Source organism: Guillardia theta (genome assembly GCF_000315625.1).
Source record: "Guillardia theta CCMP2712 unplaced genomic scaffold GUITHscaffold_71, whole genome shotgun sequence".
Classification (NCBI taxonomy): Eukaryota; class Cryptophyceae; order Pyrenomonadales; family Geminigeraceae; genus Guillardia; species Guillardia theta.
The window spans coordinates 239,554-259,059 of record NW_005434603.1 but is presented as its reverse complement, the minus strand read 5'-3'; the positions used below and the strand labels follow the sequence as shown (position 1 = coordinate 259,059).

At 54.5% G+C, this 19,506-nt stretch overlaps 6 protein-coding genes across 6 annotated transcripts; 4 read left to right on the top strand and 2 right to left on the bottom strand.

The window, feature by feature from the left end:
- Positions 1 to 1,012: 1,012 nt before the first annotated feature.
- GUITHDRAFT_54195 (hypothetical protein) lies at positions 1,013 to 1,735 on the top strand (the record flags this gene model as incomplete). The annotated part of the gene is made up of 2 exons (XM_005826898.1): positions 1,013 to 1,371; positions 1,429 to 1,735. Coding segments are annotated over 2 exons (666 nt in total), but the record flags the coding sequence as incomplete, so codon positions are not given.
- Positions 1,736 to 5,523: 3,788 nt separating this feature from the next.
- GUITHDRAFT_164805 (hypothetical protein) lies at positions 5,524 to 7,033 on the top strand (the record flags this gene model as incomplete). Its single annotated transcript, XM_005826897.1, has 9 exons — positions 5,524 to 5,626; positions 5,679 to 5,757; positions 5,815 to 6,097; positions 6,147 to 6,302; positions 6,362 to 6,577; positions 6,622 to 6,689; positions 6,764 to 6,842; positions 6,892 to 6,943; positions 6,995 to 7,033. The coding sequence occupies exons 1-9, from the start codon at positions 5,546 to 5,548 to the stop codon at positions 7,031 to 7,033; spliced, it is 1,053 nt and encodes a 350-aa protein (XP_005826954.1). The 5' UTR covers positions 5,524 to 5,545.
- Positions 7,034 to 7,068: 35 nt separating this feature from the next.
- Positions 7,069 to 8,498, bottom strand: GUITHDRAFT_113965 (hypothetical protein; the record flags this gene model as incomplete). Its single annotated transcript, XM_005826896.1, has 11 exons — positions 7,069 to 7,121; positions 7,227 to 7,275; positions 7,328 to 7,406; positions 7,455 to 7,515; positions 7,570 to 7,633; positions 7,686 to 7,735; positions 7,789 to 7,857; positions 7,907 to 7,955; positions 8,004 to 8,065; positions 8,116 to 8,194; positions 8,406 to 8,498. 11 exons carry the CDS (start codon positions 8,496 to 8,498, stop codon positions 7,069 to 7,071), a joined length of 708 nt encoding a protein of 235 aa, XP_005826953.1.
- A 2,165-nt stretch (positions 8,499 to 10,663) lies between these two features.
- GUITHDRAFT_40761 (hypothetical protein) lies at positions 10,664 to 12,861 on the top strand (the record flags this gene model as incomplete). The annotated part of the gene is made up of 3 exons (XM_005826895.1): positions 10,664 to 12,034; positions 12,121 to 12,570; positions 12,748 to 12,861. Coding segments are annotated over 3 exons (1,935 nt in total), but the record flags the coding sequence as incomplete, so codon positions are not given.
- Positions 12,862 to 13,824: 963 nt separating this feature from the next.
- On the bottom strand, positions 13,825 to 16,085 carry GUITHDRAFT_113963 (hypothetical protein; the record flags this gene model as incomplete). Its single annotated transcript, XM_005826894.1, has 4 exons — positions 13,825 to 14,601; positions 14,647 to 15,030; positions 15,081 to 15,309; positions 15,361 to 16,085. The coding sequence occupies 4 exons, from the start codon at positions 16,083 to 16,085 to the stop codon at positions 13,825 to 13,827; spliced, it is 2,115 nt and encodes a 704-aa protein (XP_005826951.1).
- A 1,519-nt stretch (positions 16,086 to 17,604) lies between these two features.
- GUITHDRAFT_143128 (hypothetical protein) lies at positions 17,605 to 18,662 on the top strand (the record flags this gene model as incomplete). The annotated part of the gene is made up of 5 exons (XM_005826893.1): positions 17,605 to 17,886; positions 18,075 to 18,233; positions 18,284 to 18,324; positions 18,423 to 18,531; positions 18,585 to 18,662. The coding sequence occupies 5 exons, from the start codon at positions 17,605 to 17,607 to the stop codon at positions 18,660 to 18,662; spliced, it is 669 nt and encodes a 222-aa protein (XP_005826950.1).
- Positions 18,663 to 19,506: the final 844 nt, after the last annotated feature.

Sequence of the window (19,506 nt, the reverse complement as noted above, 5' to 3'; positions counted from 1 at the left end):
CCCTGGAGACCAGCAGTGATTATTATTTGTACTGTGTAATTTGTACCAGAACCTGTTCTACCCAGTACCAGAGGAGCGAGAAGTTATTCCAAGGGGAGCTCCGACTTCAATCTAGACGTGAAATCACATCTTTTCGCAAATCTACCTAGTTTTCTACGTCGTTTCAGCAAAAAAGAAAGAAAACAGCAAAAACACATCCGTTGAACCTCCCACCCCCCACCCCACCCCCTATTTTCAAGCGCACCCACCCATGTACTCCCTTTGACCCACTTACTCCTCAATCCGTACCCCACCCTACCAATATGCTCGACTTCTTATACTTTCAGGAGTCATTTTGGGGGTGGGGTGATGTTGGGTGTTCGCACATCGCAGTCTGACCACACTCCTCTTACAAATGACCACCCTCACCCCTGTCGCTTGCTACCCTACCCCTATTGGTCCCCATGAAAGCCTATGACCCCCTCCTCAAGACTCAGCAATAAAATACTGCACCCCGTTGATTCCAACAAAGTCCTACACCACCCCTTCATTTTATAACAGTTCTGTGGGTACTTGATGCTAGTTTCATCCCCCTACCCCATCCAGAGGAACACCCACCCCCTGCTAAAGCCTCACGCTTCTTACGGATCCTGAGCACTTTCCCCGCTCCCAACCCTCCCTCCTTCCCCTCCACCATCAGCAGTTTCTACTCCTCAACTGTTATGCTTCCCCGATCTTGTTCCTCTTAACCTTCACGTCTTGCCTGTTACGCGTCTCCATCACGCCTCCCTTTCCTTGGCCAGCTCTCCTACTCTGATCGAATTCTTCGAGCTAAAGCTGTTGAACGAACCTTGAGCTGCTTCGAACAGCAAGATATCGACGTGACTACAATACATTGAAAGAGCTCAAGCGTATAATGCCTGGCGTTCGAACGAGCTCCTTCCCTGTCCTCTTAATTATTCTTCTTCATTCCTTTCAAGTTTGTACATGCGCAGAAGTTGCGGTGAACACCTCCCAGGTAACGCATATTTATGCTGCCGGTGCAACTTTTCCCGAAGAGCTGTACATGGATGCCATGTTCGCATATCAATTTGTTGACCCTACTGTGTCCATGTCGTACTTGCCCACTGGGTCAGGCGGAGGCAAGAACAGGATCATGCTCGGAGACAAGATGAAAGACGACGGGTTCGGACCTCCCTTCAACATCGACTTCGCCGGCTCCGATTCCCTGTTGAAGCCTGATCAGTACGCTCAGTACCCAGACCTGCAGATGTATCCTTCGGTAGCGGGAGCTGTCGTCCCTATCTACAACATTCCAGAGCTCGAAGCACGAAGCCTGGACCTGATCTTGACTCCAGCAACTGTCGCCATGATCTTTTCGGGCCAAATCAAGTAATGGAATGAAGCGTCCCCGATGATCTCGTTGCTCACACTGTTTCTTGTGTTCAGGTATTGGAACGACTCGGCCATCTACAACGACAATGTGGCGGGAGGAAATCAAGTTGGTGCAGAAGTCTTGAAGAAGCTTCAAGCTGCGATCACCGTCTTTGTCCGTAACGAAGACTCGGGCACGACGGAGATCTGGAAGAAATCTCTCGCTGGAGCGTCGACCTTCTTTTCCAAGCAGATTGGAACCTCCTCGAAGCCTGTCTGGAACTCAACAGCCCGCTATGAGTATCGCGACGAGAACAATGGCGTTGCGTCCGGCGTCCTGGCAACAGATTACTCCATTGGTTACTCGGTGCTGGGAGTTGCGCTCAAGCTGAAGCTCAAGTCCGCCATGATCATCAAGCCTGGGTCCAGCACCCCGATTCGAGCCTCGGCTGCAGCCGTCGAGTTTGCAGTCGCAGAGATGGGTCTAGGTGAGGACTGCTTGCTCTTGTTGTGCTCGGGCTGACTTGTGCTCGGCTGGCAGATTTCGGCAACAACCAGGACCCTCCAGAGAGGCTGACTGCCAACGTCATGAACGCCCAGGGCTCGCTCGCATGGCCGATGGTGGGATACACTTACCTGGTGATGAGAAAGAACACGCTGAGGACTGGCGCTACTTGCCTGCACCGCAAGGCCACAGTGAACTTTTGGATCTGGTTTCATACGTCAGAGGTAGCGAGGAACTTGGCTCGCTCCCACGGCTTTGCTCCTCTGCCCGAGATCGTTCAGAACACTGTCCTGACTCGCCTCAAGGCCGACATCAAGTGCGACGGGGTGGTGGCGTTTGACAACAGCAACGTCAAAGTCATCGATGGGCACACCATCCCAGTCGTCTTCACCACTCTTGGGATCCTTGGCAACACTTACATCGGAGTTGACCCTTCTGTCACGTTCAATGTAAGTTTGCTTGCTGCCCTAGATCGTTGCAGCTGACATGGTGGTTGAAGATGTACGAGGAGTCGCAGTCCAACGACGCCTACAACAACATGCTCCCACAGCGAGGAGGCTTCGCTGTAGTTCGCAGCGGGTCAAAGCCGGCATGGGCGAGCACTTCGTCTCAACTTGTCATCCCCCTAGGTGAGCATCCGACAGTGACGTCATACAAAAGTTCTGACGGCTGCTGAACTTCAGCTGGGATCGGCTACGGGCTGATCTACAACCTCTGTGGAGATGCCACCAAGGTGGCCAAGTGCGACACGACGACTGACAAGCTGGTGGTGGACGGCAAGACGCTGGCGCAGCTGCTCAAGACACAGAAGCCGACCTTCGGTGCTCTCAAGGCCCTGAACCCAACGTTGAACCCAAATCTCGTGAACCAGGAGATGTACATGATCTGTCCCGAGGTGGGATCGGAGGACCGAGCCATCATGACCGAGATCCTCTCTACCTTCGACTCGAGCTTCACTGAGAACTCCTGGCAGTGCCAGACCTCCCTGTCCAACTCCCCCTTCATGGGCGTGCTCGGAGAGAAGCGGTTCGCGGTCGGCTTCGGTCCCCTCAACGACATTCCCTCTACCGTGCAAGTTGCTGACTTTCAGTCGTCTACCGGCAAGAAAATCTCGTACTCCGTGGACGCCGTCCTCCGATGCGCCAAGGCTGACACCATGAACTCTTACGGGGCATACGAGCTTCCCAAGGGCTCAGTGGACAACGGCTGCTACCCGCTGTCGGAAGGATACAACGTAATCGCTCCCAAAGCCTTTTCCCTGACGGACAAGAAGAACGAGGACTGCGGGATCAACGACCCTGCAGTCGCCATGACCATGTTCATCGGGTGGATGTACGGGCATCCCAAGGCTGTTGGGAAGTTCACCAACGTCAACTACTCGCTCCCTCTCATCAAGGCAAACCTGGCTCCCCTCGGATTCGACCCTGACCTCAAGGCCACGGATATCCTCAACAGCTTCAAGTGCAATGGCAAGAGTATCCTGGACCCCCCCAAACCCAGCGCCAGTATCACGGCCTTCATCACTGCTGCTGCCTTCGCCTCCATCATCCTCCTGTTCCTGTCCTCTTTGATGTGGGCGTTCAAGAGCGGGAAGCTGGACTTTGACAAGCTGGTGGCAACTATCTTCTCGGAGGAGATCTGCCTGCTGACAGACATGATCATCAACGTTTCTGACGTCACTACCTTCACCATGTCTGTCTTCCTCCTCGTGGCCAAGAAGGAGGAGCTTGTCGACCTGTTCCCCATGTGCATCCTGTTCATCATCCTCGGATGGATCTCGACCTTCCACAACCTCCGCCTCACCTTCAACCACTTCCGTCACATCATCATCCAGAAGGACGCGACCAAGAACGACGTGTTCGTCAGGAAGCATGCTGAGGCCGTCGCCAACGCCTCCTTCGACCAGAGGAAGCCTTCGCTGACCAGTTGGTCCAAGGTCGTTCCGTCCTCTCCGAACAACGAGACCGACGAGACGAGGCAGGAAGTCTCCAAGAGGCTGTCCCAGGCTTTCTCCCTCATCAGGACGAACTCGCAGGAGGCCGGCGGCATCTCCCACATCGACATCATCGAGAACCTCCAGAGGGCTCGGGAGAGACTGCGCGGCGATCTCTTCCTCATCCTCTTCGAGGCTCTTCCGACTATGGTGATCTCCATCAAGATCAACATGACGCTGTCGACAACCTCCATCATCAACGTCATCTCCCTTATCTTCTCCACCTCCGTCTTCGGCGCCAAGTCAGCTGGACTCGGGTCGTACCCCATCGTGGTGGGAGACCTCAGGAGGGAGAAAGGAAGGCTGCACAACGAGATCATCTCTAAAGTTCTTTCCGAGGTGTACGATGGCGATGGGTCGCCCAAGAACGACGAGGTGATCTCAGTCAAAGTCACACCCAGGGACGAGAGGGTAGACGTCATCCCTATGGATGGAGAGACGAGAGTTGGATGGAACTAGGTACCTTAACGCGTTCGATCGCATGTACATACAGTGAATGATTCTTGATTGTTTTTGATTGTTGTGTTGGAAATAAACTTGAAAGCTCTTCGAGCTGAGATGGGCCACGGAATCATCAAAACTGCTGCCTCCGCCTTTCGCCTGGCAAGACGGTTCCGAACTTTGATCCCGAACCCGGGAGTCCGCCGACGGTACTTTCCGTAGGAGTGCCCGGTGAGGCTGAGCGGCACCATAGTAGACTCGGTCAACTGACAGTGCGACGGTGGCCGCCGTGAAGCCCGGCGGCCGGGCGCTCCGAAGTACCGGCGGCGTACCGTGCACTAGCCCGTGCGGCCCGGGAGTATCGAATATTGCTTTCAGGACCGCCTAAAAGGGCCGGGCCCAGGCCGGGCCCTGATGATTGACCGTGCCGTGTAGTTTCGCCACCGCTACCGCCGCGGCTCGAAGTTTACTCCTACGACTGTGGCCGGGCAGCCTGAGCTTGAAGCTGCCAGCGAGGACCGTGCGGTAGCCGGGAGTCACAACTAAATCACTGTGCGGTTCAAGCCTCACCAACCACTGCGACGGTTCAACGGTTGACTATGATCATCCGATGAGGGATGATAGTCGCTAGACTCTCAGTGAGTTAACACCAGCAAGGCAAGCTAGCCTCAGAGACCAGTAGTCAGTGCCACCGGGGCAACACAGGGGGCAACAGACTTGAGAAGGGAAGAGGCTCAGAGTAACCGTCAACGTAACCGTCGGACACGATGTCAGTAGCCTGCGACGGTCAAATTGCGGCCTCCGGCTTGTCATGCTCGTACACGTCAGCCAGATCACAAGACACCCTTCTTCTCGAAAAGATCTGTTTTGGATTTTTATATGGATGTAATTTCAGAAAGAGAGGGTTTAAAGGTGTTTTAGTACATGTATCATTTATAAAGGATTTCTGTGGTGTGGAATCTCCTTGCGGAGATCTCAATTACCGGTAGCGACGTCGCTCGATCGGCTCCTACCTGTGCGAGCTTCTTGCTTCACCCTGCCTACTTCTCTCTTTCAGTGATGCCCTCCTGTCTGTACCTCTCCCTTGCTGCCCTTCCTTCACTTGTCATCGATCAGATTTCTTTCCTCGCTGCTATGATGATCTTGTTTCGTTCTTCTCACCATCACTAGTGCTAGCTCAAACGGCATCAGACTCGACTAAGTATCATCTGGATTGCTGACTTTTCTTTCTAGAAACCACAGAAAAATCAAGCATGTCGTTGATATTGAACAAAAATCGTAATTCTGGTATGGCTTCCATGAACGAGCCCATTGGGCTCAAGCTCAGCTCCCAGGTGAGCAGTTTGAAACCCAAAGGGACGTTTTCCACGTTGAATCTGCAAGCAGTACATCATCGATGAAGAGGCAAAGCGCGACGAGCTTCATGGTTCAACGCTGGAAGACTTCGAGGTCAAGTGCACGTTGGGTAAGACTTCTTCATGAAACTTGATCTTGTCAGCGATCCGTGATCTCTGTGCGGTAGGTGTGGGGAGTTTTGGAAGAGTGAGGTTCGTCAGGCACACACCTTCGGGACGTGTCTATGCACTCAAGATGTTGTCTAAGTCGCTTGTGCTGAAGAAGAAACAGCTGAATCACGTGCTGTCGGAGAAAACGATTCTCCGGCGAATTTCGTTTCCTTTCGTTGTCAACATGTACTCTTCATTCAAAGACGACAAGTACATCTACATGGTGTTGGAATACTCTCGAGGAGGAGAATTTTTCACCCATCTGCGCAATGCAACCATGCTCAATGACAGCGCCGCAAGGCAGGGGACATGAAATCATCTACACACGTGTATTTGACGAGACTTGCAGGTTCTACGCTGCTTCTGTCCTGCTAGCCCTGGAGTACCTTCACTCCAGACAGATCGTCTACCGCGACCTCAAGCCCGAGAACCTCCTCCTCGACTCCCGCGGGTATGTCAAGATCTGCGACTTCGGGTTCTCCAAAGTGCTGGAGCCGGGCAACAAGTAAACCGCGCCCTCCCGATCGGGAGCTTGACGACCTTTGAATGACATTTCGCGGTCAGGACGTGGACGCTGTGTGGAACCCCCGAGTATCTAGCGCCTGAAATCATACTGAGCAGAGGCCATGGCAGACCAGTGGATTGGTGGGCCCTGGGTGTTCTGATCTTTGAGATGCTTGCGGGATATCCGCCTTTCAACGACGAAGACCGAATGGAACTTTACAAGTCGATCGTGTCCGCTAAAGTATCTTTCCCCAAGTCTTTCTCGCCGCACGCCAAGTACCCGCGTCTAAGGGCGGAGTCAGAGAAATGACTCGTTGCAGGAACATCGTCTGCCGACTCCTGGAGGTGGACGTGTCAAACAGACTTGGAAATCTTAAGAACGAAGCTGGTGACGTCAGAGCTCATCGCTGGTTTGCAGGCAACGAGAGCATGACGATGGCTGCGACCTGACGGAGCGAGCAGGGTTCGATTGGAAGTCGCTCATCACCCAGACCATGGACGCTCCGATCCGCATTCCTCACAACGAGGAGGACGACACGAGGTGCGGGATGAGCCTGACGCCATGGCGCAGCCGTTGATGTCTTGTGCAGCTTGTTCGAGGAGTACGACGAGACTCTCGGGCCTGACTTCGGTGCAGAGGAGGTGAGACTGACTGAGCGCATGCTCCGAGGAAGGGGATGACGACAAATGCAGTTGAATCCCAGTCATGAATACCTCTTCGACGGGTTCTGATATCCTTGCAGCGGCGGAGATTTTTCAGTGAGTTTTTAGTTGGCCTTTAGCTTCCTTGCCAATATGTACATCTCAGAGCTTACGGGTCCTGCAGGGATTATCATCGTCAGAGAGAATCCTTAAGACAAGGCGATGTAAATAGAGTTGACTGTATCATATGTACCAATGAAATCAGAAAGTTCAAGGTACTCACGAGAGGCTGGTGGCTTGACGAACTGAACGTTCTGGAAAGTATTCTTCACCTTTACGCGCTTCCTGTCAACCGAGCCAGGGGCATGAAGAGTTGTGACTGACCTCGGCTAGATACTCCGGCATCTCCTTTCCGTTGAAAATCTTGACGAGAAAACTCCCGTTGGGCTTGAGACAGGACAACCTGACCCTCCCGAGTCACAAATGTACTTCAGGGGGTTGAAATGCTCACGAGAACTCGTGGGCAAGTCTTGCAAGCTCGATGATGCGCATGTGGTCGATCTGGGCGTCGCCTACCCCAACTTTCAGCTCCTCATCCCATGCACAGGCACGCAGTCTACCACAACAGTTCGGCGCCATGTCACTCAGGACAACATCAACACCGCCCCCTTCGCTGCACTCTTGCAAGATCTAGTGTTCAGAACAAGGTCAGGCGGGGATCAAAGAAACGCTGAGTGCTCACTCTTGCTCTGACTTGGTCATCGGTGAAGTCTCCCTTGATGAAGGTTGTCCCTGGAATCTTCACATCTTCAGTCCTCCTCTCGCACGCCATCATCTCCTCATACTCCCGCCATGTCCAGCAGGTCGCAACTGATCACCCTCCCCTTGCTTCTCGATCTTTCCCCTCCCACATCCTGGCCTTATCAGCCGTCAGGGACTTTGACACGGGCTGACACTTGCTACCGCTTGACGGGGCCTGCCTTTGCCTGCTCTCGATCTCATCCGCCCGGAGCTGGTCCGCGTGCATCAGCATATGGGGAAACCGGCCATTTCACCGCACCAGCTGTGAGGCGGCGACGGACCATCCTCCTGGCGCTGCTCCGAGGTCAACGACAAACATGCCTGATCTCCCTCGTCAGACGGCACAGAGGCAGAGGGTCGAGGGGGAGCACCGGTACGGATGATCTTGTAGGAATCGTTGATCTGCTCGAGCTTGAAGAAAGCACGGCTCCTCGCTCCGATCGCCTTGGCCTTAAGGACGTCAGTCACGCGCTGTCCGGTATGATGAGCTTCACTCGTGATATGTGAGCAAGCACAAAGACAAGATGCGACATATCGTGTTGAGATGCCGTCGGAGCTTGTCAAAGTTTCCTCAGAAAGCTCTCACAATTGAAATTTTCCCTCATCCTCCCTTTCTCTCTTTTTCTCTGCCTCCCTGTCCCAACCCCTTCACGCGTCTCACCTCTTTCGTGTAGAAGTCTTCCTTCCTTCGGAACCTGGTTGCCATCCATCTTCGCCCCATCGCCATCATCGTCGCTCTCCCCGCACCCGCCATGCTCTTCAATTGCGCGCCCGGCCCGAGTCACTGAGCTGCACGGCACTTGACCCGGCGTCGGCTACGACGCCGGAGGATCCGGCCTCGTGGGGTTGGCCCGCTGCAGGTCCTACGAGTGGGCGCTGAGTCAGCATGCAGCAGGGAGGAGGCGGTTGGGGCGATCGGGAAGGGGGAGGAGGAGGAGGAGAGGGAGGGAGAGGGGGAGGAGGACGAGGAGGAGGACGAGGGAGGGACGGAGGGAGGGGGGAGGGGGGTGGAACAGAGACGCGTGGGAGGAGCCTGGCTGGATACCTCATGCCGAAGCAAGAGATGGGGGTCTATCCTCGCGTTCCGGACGGGTGAGTCATGCCCTCTGCCATGTTAGTTCCCGCCTTGGACCTGCTGTGTGTGTGGAGTTGCTCTCTGCATGGCAGAGATTCCTTGTCGCAAACTCTTCCTTGTGTGCACGTGATTCAGCATTCACGAGCCCCTGCCGATGAGATGTGTCCCTCTCCCCTCGCCGGCCGGTTCCTGCATGCACATTCTGACCTTTCATGTTGTCTCACCCCCGATCCTTCGGCAAATGTTCTGTGAGCTTCTTGTGGGGGCCATGGAGTTAGAGAAAGAAGGAGGACGTTGCTCCTTGTCCTGCTTCCTGCTTGTTGTCGTGACTTCCTCTCACCACGACCCTCCCCCGCGCTCCCCCAACCCCAATGTCGTCCCCTCGTTCCTTGATTGGTCAACCAGCTCCTGCAGAGCTCTCAGTCGTGGGCGGTACTGGCCGAGAGCATACCCTGACGTCCTGACAGGTGGGAGAGGATTCTCCGAGAGATCCTGGGAGGAGCTTCGGGAACCCTCCTCGCAACTCTAGCGAAAGGGGGGAGGAGTTCGTGTCGCAGAACATCATGTCGGGCAACTACAAGGGAGCGTTGCTAGACATCTGCTCGAAGATGAAGATCAACCCGGCGACCTTTGACGTGAGTTGGGTTCGGCCAGGAGGAGCTTCTCACGCCCTTGATCACGGCAGATCGTTCAGCTCCCAGGGCCTCTCAACCGGCCCCAGTTCCAGTGTACCATCAAGTTGTACAACCCAGTCTCGAGGCAGCCTTGCGCTTACGTGGGCGAGGGGCCCAACAAGAAGGTAGGAGGGAGTCAAGTGCAGCGGGGGCGTGCGGAGGAGATGACATGCTGGTTCAGGCGTCGGAGCAAGCAGCAGCTGAGAAGGCGTTCCACGAGATGAAGTCCCTGGGCGCCTTCGACGGCAGGCCGATGCCCAACAACATGAGGAGAGAGAAGAACAGGGCCGGTCCCAAGAGGTCCGAGCAGGAGTCGAGCAGGGGTGGCAACGTTGTGAACAGCTGGGAGTCGCTGGCTGAAGAAAACGGGAAGCCGTGGAGGAACGACCCGCACGGGCGGAACGTGAGGTCGCGGGGAGGCAAGAGTAGCATGACAGGGAGCGAGTCGTTTCATCGCCCGCGGGAGATGAACGAGCGAGCGGCTGCTCTCAAGGCTGAGCAGGTCCAGACTGTTGGGATCAACCTCGACATCAACGCTGAGACGCTCGATATCTCCCTTGATGATGCTAAGGGTCACCTCCAGGCCTCGGTAGGCAAACATTCAGGTGCACCTCGCTTCTGAGGGGACGTTGTTGCTGATGCGCGTCTGCCCCAGGTGGCCTTGAGTTCCAAGTAGAGTCCCAAGGTTCTGCGCATGCTCCCGTCTTCTTCGCCTCCGTCAGAATCCCCGACGTGGGAGGGAGCATGATTGGAGATCTGGTGGGCTACGGCAAGGCCTCCAACAAGAAGACGGCAGAGAAATATGCCGCGCTCGACGCGTGCGTGAAGCTTGCTCAGTTGGGCAGGTTGAAGATCGTTGGGAAAGGGAGCAAAGCGCAGAAGACGGCGGCGGCGAGGCAGGAAGCGCGCAAGTCGATCCATGCAGGAGACGTTGGGGCTGTTCCACTCCTCTCGTCTCAAGCTGAGTTCGAGAACCTCATGAAGGCAGCTGAGAATTTGCGTGACGTCCCGCACGCGAGCATCGAGCACCGTCACCATGGCGCAGGGGAGGAGGAGTCTGAGACCACAAGGGTCTACGAGCCGTCAGAGATCGCCTTCTGGAACAGGCAGCACTCGCTGCTGGCGCAGGAGCGGGAGCAGAACCCCAGGTACTGCAAGATCCTGGAGGGGAGGCAACAGCTGCCCGGTTTCAAGATGAAGGAGACGTGCGTCAGCACCATCCTGCAGAACAGAGTGACTATCATCAGCGGGGACACGGGCTGCGGCAAGACGACGCAAGTGCCGCAGGCGGTGTTCGATCACTATGTGAGCATGGGGATGGGTGGAACCTGTCACTGTGTGGTGACCCAGCCACGTCGAGTCTCGGCCATGTCAGTTGCAGAGCGAGTGGCAGCAGAGCGAGTGGAAATCCTTGGGACGACCGTCGGCTACCAGATCCGACAGGAGTCCGTGCTCCCGCGGTCCTGCGGCAGCCTGCTCTTCTGCACGACCGGCGTGCTGATCCGGCGCCTGACCAAGTTCATCCGGACTGGCGCCCAGGAGATCCCCAACATCTCGATCATCTTCGTGGACGAGGTGCACGAGAGGGACGTGAACAGCGACTTCCTGCTCATCATGCTCAAGAAGATCCTGCAGCACAACTCCTCCATCCGCATCGTCCTCATGTCCGCCACCATCAACGCGGAGAAGTTCAGCCAGTTCTTCGACTCCTGCCCCATCGTCACCATCCCCGGGAGGACCTTCGACGTGACCGAGCAGTTCCTTGAAGACTACGTCACCATCATCGCCCGCCCAGTCGCCTCCTCCTCCTCCTCCTTCGGCAACAAGCTCATGCGCAGCGACTCGTGGAGGAGGGAGAAGCTAGAGAGGAACAGGACACGAGCAAGGTCCACGTTCGAGTATAGCGAGGCGGTACGGCAGCTGCGGCACAAGGGGCTGGATGAGGACGAGCTTGCTGCGGTAGCCTCGATGTCGGACGTGAACTTCATCGACTACGACATGCTCACCGAACTCATCCTGCACATTGACCAGGACCCCCGCAGGGGATCGATCCTCTGCTTCCTTCCCGGCTGGGAGGAGATTCTTTCCGCGCACGAGATGCTCCTGTCGCATCCCTTCGTCGTCAGGAACCCTCGCTTCGTCGTCCTCAGGCTGCACTCCAACATCTCCCCGCAGGAGCAGCAGGAAGTCTTCCGGCCTGTCGCCGACGACAAGAGGAAGATAGTGTTGTCGACCAACATCGCTGAGACCTCCATCACCCTCGACGACTGCGTCTTCGTCATCGACTCCGGCAGGGCCAAGCGGATGACCTACGATCCGCACACTCAAATCTCCTCGCTCGGAGTCACCTGGGCCTCCAAGGCCAACGTGAAGCAGAGGAAGGGTCGAGCTGGGCGCGTGTGCGAGGGCGTATGCTACCGTCTCTTCACTCGCAGCCAGTTCGCGGGGATGCAGGATGAGATGGACCCGGACATGACGGTCGTTCCTCTCGACCAGATCTGCCTGAGCACACTTGCTCTCCAGATCGGAAACTGCCAGGAGGTGAGGAGAGGAGGAGGAGACGGGAGGAGGAGGTGGTTCTTGGAGGGAGAGGTGGTTCTTGGAAGGGGAGCTGACAACATGTTCAGGTTCTGTCCCAGGCTCTGGATCCTCCTCCCCTGTCGCAGATCGAAGTTGCGCTCAAGTCGCTCCGAGGGCTCGGGGCGACCGACGAGCAGCAGAAACTTCTTCCCCTGGGCCAGAAGCTCTGCCAGATGCACATGGAGCCGAGGCTTGCAAAGATGCTTCTCTTTTCTACCGTGTTCCGCTGCCTGAGGCCGATGCTGGCGGTCGTGTGTGGGAGGGAATTCAAAGATCCCTTCATCTCCGACCCCAGGACGGAGGAGGCGAGGCTGAGAGTAGCGGGAAGGTGCTGCAGCGATCAGCTGCTGACGGCGGAGATCTTGAACTTGTTCGAGTCCGCGAGCGACAGGAGCAGCGCCGAGGCCTACGACTTCTGCAACAGGAACTTGCTGAGCTACAATCTGCTGAACCAGATGAAGGGCTTCCAGACTAAGGTCTTGGACATGGTCTGTAAGGTCTGTTGATCCTTCCCGTCCTCGTACCATCCCTCCTCTTCCCTGCCTCTTGTCGCTGGTCGTGATGCCTTGCCTCTCCCCTCTCTGCTCCCTCCTCTTCTCAGCTCCTGCTCGCCTTCCTTGATCTCGTTCCTCCTGACTCATCTGCAGGCCATGACGCCTCATCATGCCAACCAGAGGGGCTACAGGCCTCCCCTCCAGCCCTTCCTCATGGACTCGAGCACGTGGGATCGGCATGGCGAGCTGGTCAGAGCCGTGATCTGCTCCGGGCTCCTGCCCAACGTCGCGAGGGTCTACTTGAAGTCGAACAAGAAGAAGATGATCCTCAGGGACGGCACAAGAGTCACCGCACAGACCAAGTCGGTGGTGCAGCTCGACTACGTCGACACGTGCGACGGTTTCATCTGCTTCCATGAGCTCATCCGCACCACTCAGCTGTTCGCTTCCGACCTCTGCCTCGCCCGCCCTCTCGCCGTCGCCATCTTTTGCGGCAAGGTCGAGCGATGCGAGGACGGGCTGCTCTGCGACAACTGGATCCGGCTGGCAGCAGACAGGGAAGTCGTCAATGCCGTCATGCTCGTGCGCGAGGCGGCCAAGAGGAGCGTCGACCGCCACGTGCTGGGTGTCGGGCTGGGCAGCAAGTCAGCAGAAGTCGATCTGCAGGCGGTTCTCCGGGCGCTCACCGGGCAGTCAGGAGGAGAGACACACTATCACGTGGAGGAGACGTCGATCCTTCCCGCTCCTCGCGCTGACGTGGCACCGGCCTACCTCGACGACATGTCCTACGGGAGAGATAGGACCATGGGGATGGGTCGGCCGCCTGTCGCGGACTGGCGCTACGGGATGGTTCCTCCGGTTCCTCGGGGCTTCGGGGGCTACAACGGCAGCGTACCAGGGGCCATGGACATGAGGGCCCAGCGGGATTCTCAGCTCCCTCAAGGGAACAGCTGGGAACAGCAAGGAGCTGGTCGGGCCGTGAGCGATTCAAGCAACAAGTACGTCCCGCCTGGACGACGGCAGCACATGTTGATTCACTAAATCTATGGACTTAGCTGTATACAAATGTCTCCATGAATGAATTCAATGGTTATTGCTCGTGTGCACAAAGAGGCTTGCCAAAAGTCAAAAATTTTGTTCACATAACCTCAAAAGCTATCTAGCTACACTACGATTACAATGTCAACTGCTAACCTCTCTTTAACAACCACCACAAACTCTGCCTCCTGTTGCGACGTTATCTCCATGCTTCCACTATCAATGCTGCGTATTCTGCTCCTGAATTTCCCCGTCCTTCTTTCCGTCCGTTCCATAATACAACTTGGTCTCCAGGACTCGGTTCTCTGCCTTGAGGTAGGCTATCAGGCGTTCGACGTAGTCCAAGTGTGCGGTCTTGTCAGCGGTCGTCTCCTCCTCCATGTTGAAGATGAACCTTGACTTGTACGTTGACATGATCTCGCGATGCTCAACGCTGCCAGCAATCTTGGTTTTGATCAGGGGGATCAGATGTGCCAGCTCATCAACTCGGCAAGTTTTTTGATCCCAGACGGGGAGGAAAGGGAACTCATCGAAGTCTTTTTGATAGAGTTCTTGGAGATGATGGATGCGGGACGAGAGCTCTTCTCGGGTGTCCTTCAAGAAGTCAAGCTCCTTTTTTATCAGAGTCTTGTCTGCCACTGGGTCAGGGATCCGCGAATCGACGGACCTCATGGCGCAAATCAAAGTTTCCTCGTCATACTTCCATGATAGCGGGTTGAACGCCCGGGCGAAGTAGTTGAGCGCTTGTAGAACATCTTCATGGACTGCATCAGGCGCATCTTTCCCAGACTTGCTGGCGGATATCAAGCCTTCCTCCTTCGCGCATGCGTATCCGTCCATCAAGATAGCAACAAACACATTCATCAACACCATCCCTGTTACGAACATCCAAGAGATGAAAAAGATTTGAGCAGTGTAAGGATTGATATATGCCAGATCGTAGTTTCCAATCGTGGGACCAAGATCGAAGGCTCCCCAAAGCGACTCCCACATACACTGTGGCAAGGATGAGGAGGGTGGAAATGATCAAAGAATTCATACCTGAACAGCGTTGAAGAACGTGCAGAAGTCGCGGTTTTGATTTCCAAAGTTGATATGACCGACCAAACTGAATCCAAAGAGAATCGCCATGAAGACAAAACAGAAATGGTACAAATGAATGAGTGATGCCGACATGGTCTTGTTGATGATCTGCAGCCTGGGCTGGAACTCGTAATATTTGAAGAAGCGCAGGATTCCGATAAGAATCGATACGAAGTTGACCGCCAGTTGATTTCTTGTCTTGTGTGTGAGAGTCTCGAAGATGGGGTTGTACTGGTTAGTTGGCACATACACTGGATTGCAGATTATTGTGCGCAAGATGTCAATCCTGAGGACGATGAAAGTGACGTAGCACGAGTAGTTGATGAGGTCAAGAAACGCCCACTGGTCACAAACAATTCAGTGGTCGCAATAAGAGACATTGAGTTTCTCACCATGTTGAAAAACTTAGACAGCTGTTTTCTCTGAACAGCGATGATGAAATTTACCAAATAGCCTGAAATGAAATAGAACACCCACACCATGAAGATTACTTCGAAGGCAAGTCTTGCAAAGTCATCTTGAGTCAAATATGGTTCGATGTTCAAGGTTCCAATAGACACACTGGTTGCTCCCGGCAAACCTTTCTGAACAAAAGATGCACCAGGATCGTAGCGAACAAACCTAGAGCAACCCAAGGTCAATCGCAAACTTTAAGTATGGACGCAGACTTACGATCCAACCTTGTTGAAATCAAAAGAAATCTTCGCATATGTGAAGGTACCGAAATTTCCATTGTAGAATGTGAACTTGATTGAAAGTTTTCGAGTCTGGTAGTCCAACCATTTCATCGTCTCCAAATCTTTTATCTTTTGAAGGTTTGCATCTGGCCCTTCTGCGAGTGACAGGAAGACTGAAAATCCATCTTGATCGTAACGATACTCGAAAGAGTCTTTGATGGTCTTTGCGTAAGTGCCTGATTCCAGCACAGTCCGATCTCCGTACTTGGAGTTTTCCAAATCTTTCAAGTACTGTGCGTACTTGGGAGACTCTTTGTCAACGACCCTGCTTTGAGAAATGGCACACGAGTTTGAGCTGAAATTTGAAGGCTTTGTCGGCGGAATGGCGGTGATGGGCTGACCATCGTAACAAACAGGATAGTAATTGTTGTAGACAGAATACTCACAATTCCCCGTATAAGCTCTTTCTTGGACGATCAGAACCCCACCGATCAACTTGTTGTAATCGTAGAGCATTCCAGAATCGGATGCGGTGATTGGGTCACCGTTATACCAAGCTGTCGAGAACAAGTTTCCGAGGATACCTCCTGTTGGCCCTGTACCAGAGACAAAAGTGTTGGATCCTGAGTCGAAGGACCTGAGCAGGTAATCAAAGAATTGTCCTTCTGTCGCTATCGCAGCCAGCGCGCCACTTTGGTCTATCAAGACCGACGTAAGCATGTTGTGGATTTCATAGGACGCCTCCACATTCAGCTGCCAGCGGACAAGCAAGGTAAACAAGAGGAAGAAAAGAGTATAAGAGAATAGATCTTTGTACCCACTTACAACCCCCGGCCTGGTAAAATCCAATGAGCAATACGGGTGCAACAGCAAATCATCGTCACCACTTCTCCAACAGGGCCAGGGTTCGTTTAACATTGATTCTCTCAGAAAGTTGGCCAATATGATTGTTGTCTGTGTTGTGAGATTGATCGTTTTCCTGCCTTTTCTTCTTGATCAGCAGGAAATTACCCCACTGCAGGCCAAAAAACATCTGCGAATTCAAGAATGGAAATCACATGGTCTGAAATGCAAACAAAAGGAGATGTTCTCGTGTGAATGACGTACTAAAATAGCACAGTCGATGTGAGGAAGAGTTGTAGAAAGGATGGATCAATCGCAACTTCAGGGGGAAGGAGCAGGGATCAGATACATACAAATCATGGCAACTGACATAAAACATCTTCGTTGGGTCCACCACACACTCGCTCTACCCCCTCCTGCTACATAAGTGTCCTCAAACACGCTATCCTGACTTCTTGATCCCCTGCCATCATGCCTCTTCGTGCAGCGCTCCTATCGCCATGAACTCAGTGGTTCGGTTCGGCAACTACTACCCCGTACGGGTACTGTAGCAACGCCCACTACCGTACCCCGGCTCGGACTACCCCTGTAAACCTCCATCAGTACTACCGGTGTCCGAGTTTTTGTTATCTTCCCCACCCAGGCTACCACACAAAGTGCCCACCCACCCACCCCACCCCACCGGCCCCCACCCCGGGATACACTGAAAATCTTTTAGTCCTATGCTGGCATGATAGTACGGTACGGTAGTACTACCGGTACGGCCCCAATGCCCTTGGACCGTACTGGCCCGGGCTCTAGACCACCCCTCCCGGTATAACGCACCACGGGCCAGTCACATCCCAAAGTCACCTGCAAGCTTAGCTGGTGTACACGGTGCTGCCACCGGCTTGGTCCGCACAGCGACGCTGGACGGTACCCGGGGCCACCGGTGGCAGGCAAAGTTGCCGCCGGGCCCGTGGCCCGGGCCGGCAGGCAAAGTTGCCGGGCCAACGACTTGGACTGAAATGAACTGAGTTGACCAGGCTCAGTGGCTCCTCGCTGAAGAAAACAAAAAGTCATTCTACATCATAATAATAATGATCGGCGATGCGGTCCTCAGGCCGCCGCTTCCGCTGGCATGATAGCAGATTCACTCTTGCCAGCTGAGAGCTGCCCTGGCAAACCTTCATTCAACATTCATTGAGATCAGGGCAGCAAGCAATACTTTCATAACTGAGCAGTGATGATAATCGATTAGACCCGGGAACAGGGCCATTACAAGCCTCTAACGCCCCACAGACATCTCTAGCCTGCTCGTGCTTCCAATGACTTTCAATGTATTGGTGCTGAAGAGGTCTGACTGCGTTCACTTTGACAGGGTCACAGCCTGTGGGGTCCCTCAGGCAACGGTGCGATGGACTCTGCGACTTCAGGGGACTTCGGTTGGCTGTCCTTCCCTAAGTCAGAGCAGAATGGTGCTGTCGACTACAACGAGGTCGTCGAGCTCCGTGAACGGCTTTCTGTCGTCGAGCAGTACCTGAGCACTCTCGCGGATGCTCGTGATGTGCAGGCTGTCGGCACGAGCCATGCGATCAGCTCGGCGCAAGTCGCAAGGAACCTGAACGTCTCTGAGGGCCCGCAGGAAGACGCGCAGGGAGGAGGGAAGGTGGAGAAACAGCTAGACTCAAAATCTATGGTGAGATGATCGTTCTGCCTTCCTCCTTCGGAAGCACCCCTCCCTCCTACCCCTTCCTACCTTCGCTCCACCATCCTGCCTTCCCCCCTTCGCTCCCCGGGCCCTCCCTGCCCACTTATCACCCCTTGAAATGCAGCTCCTGCCCCGCCTTCCTTTCGCAGGCGTTGTAAAGGTTCTTACTGCCACAGGATGGGCTGGAGGACATGGGGGCGACGAGCGACAATGCGTACGGTGCCTTCATCTACTCCAGCATGCACAACTCGATTTTCCTGGCCTTCCATGGTTTCGGCCTGATGGTGATCGTCTCGTGTATGACACAGTCTGTGTTCACCTACTACCTATGGAAGGTATGATTGATGACACGGGTCAGAACCCACTTGCTCTGATGCCTTCGCAGATTGTGCGGCAAGATTGTGTAAACAGCAGAGATGCATGGCGGTGTGTCCTTGACAAACCATCTCTGTGCGAAGTTCCGACTTGGCTGCATGTGCTTTCCTTGCCTTGTTGTCCAACATGTCGAACTTACACGTCTGCAGCTGGCAGCAACGTCAGTGTACTGCTGCATCATGCTCAACAGACTTCCTGGAAGCTTTCGCGGTTGCAACATTGTCTTCCGGTGCTGTTATGTGGAGACAGAAGGTGAAGGTGAGAATGGAATGGAGAATCTCTGATGCGTCAACCCGACAGATGGCCTCAAGGAAATTAACGTCTCCTTTCCCAAGAGATGCCTGGTGACTGAAACATGCCTGGGGTTGCTGACCTCCCAGTTGAACTGATCTTCCTATTCAGACCTTCCTGTTTGCGGTGGTGACGGAGTGGGGAGCTTGGTATTGTCTGCCTTGTTCTTTTGCCCGTTCCTCCTTGTTCTGTTCATCATGCTGCTCCTGCTCCTGCTCCTGCTCCTGCTCCTGCTCCTGCTCCTGCTCCTGCTCCTTCTCCTGCTCCTGCTCCTGCTCCTGCTCCTTCTCCTGCTCCTGTGGCACTCATCACTCAGTGTAGGTTCGGTTGTATAATCACAGGAATTCTGTTCATCTTTAACTCGATGACTATGGTTGATGGAACTGCGTTGCCCTCTGAAAGATCAGCATTGACGGGCGATGCAGGAGGAGGTCATACGATCGACAGTAGCCATCATCTTCATCCAGGTGAGGAGGTAGAGCAGGAGGGGGAGACTAACTAAGAACGACAAGAATATCGACGAGTACGTGTACGGCACGTGCGTGCCAACAAGGAAGAAAAAGATGATCTCTGCTGTGAGGTGACATTTGCATCAAAGTCACTTTTTGTCAATTGACCTCTTCTCGTGTTCATCAGATACTACAGGAAGCAGCAGGTGCGCAACCAAAATTTGAACTTGGCGCTGGTCCGCTACGAACCCTTCTACCTCCCAGCTTCTGACCCTTCTCAGGAAATTCTTCCGGACGTTCACCTTCCCCTCCTCATCGGCATCGGCTTCGGTCTCCTCCCTCCTCCCTTCTCTTCTCCTGCTCCTCCACCTACAACACTCCTCCTCCTGCTCCTCCTGCTCTCGCTCCTCCTCCTCCTCCTCCTCCTCCTCCTCCTCGTCTCTCCTCCTCCTCCTCCTCCTCTTCTGACGGGATTTCTTTCGCTACAGCTGTC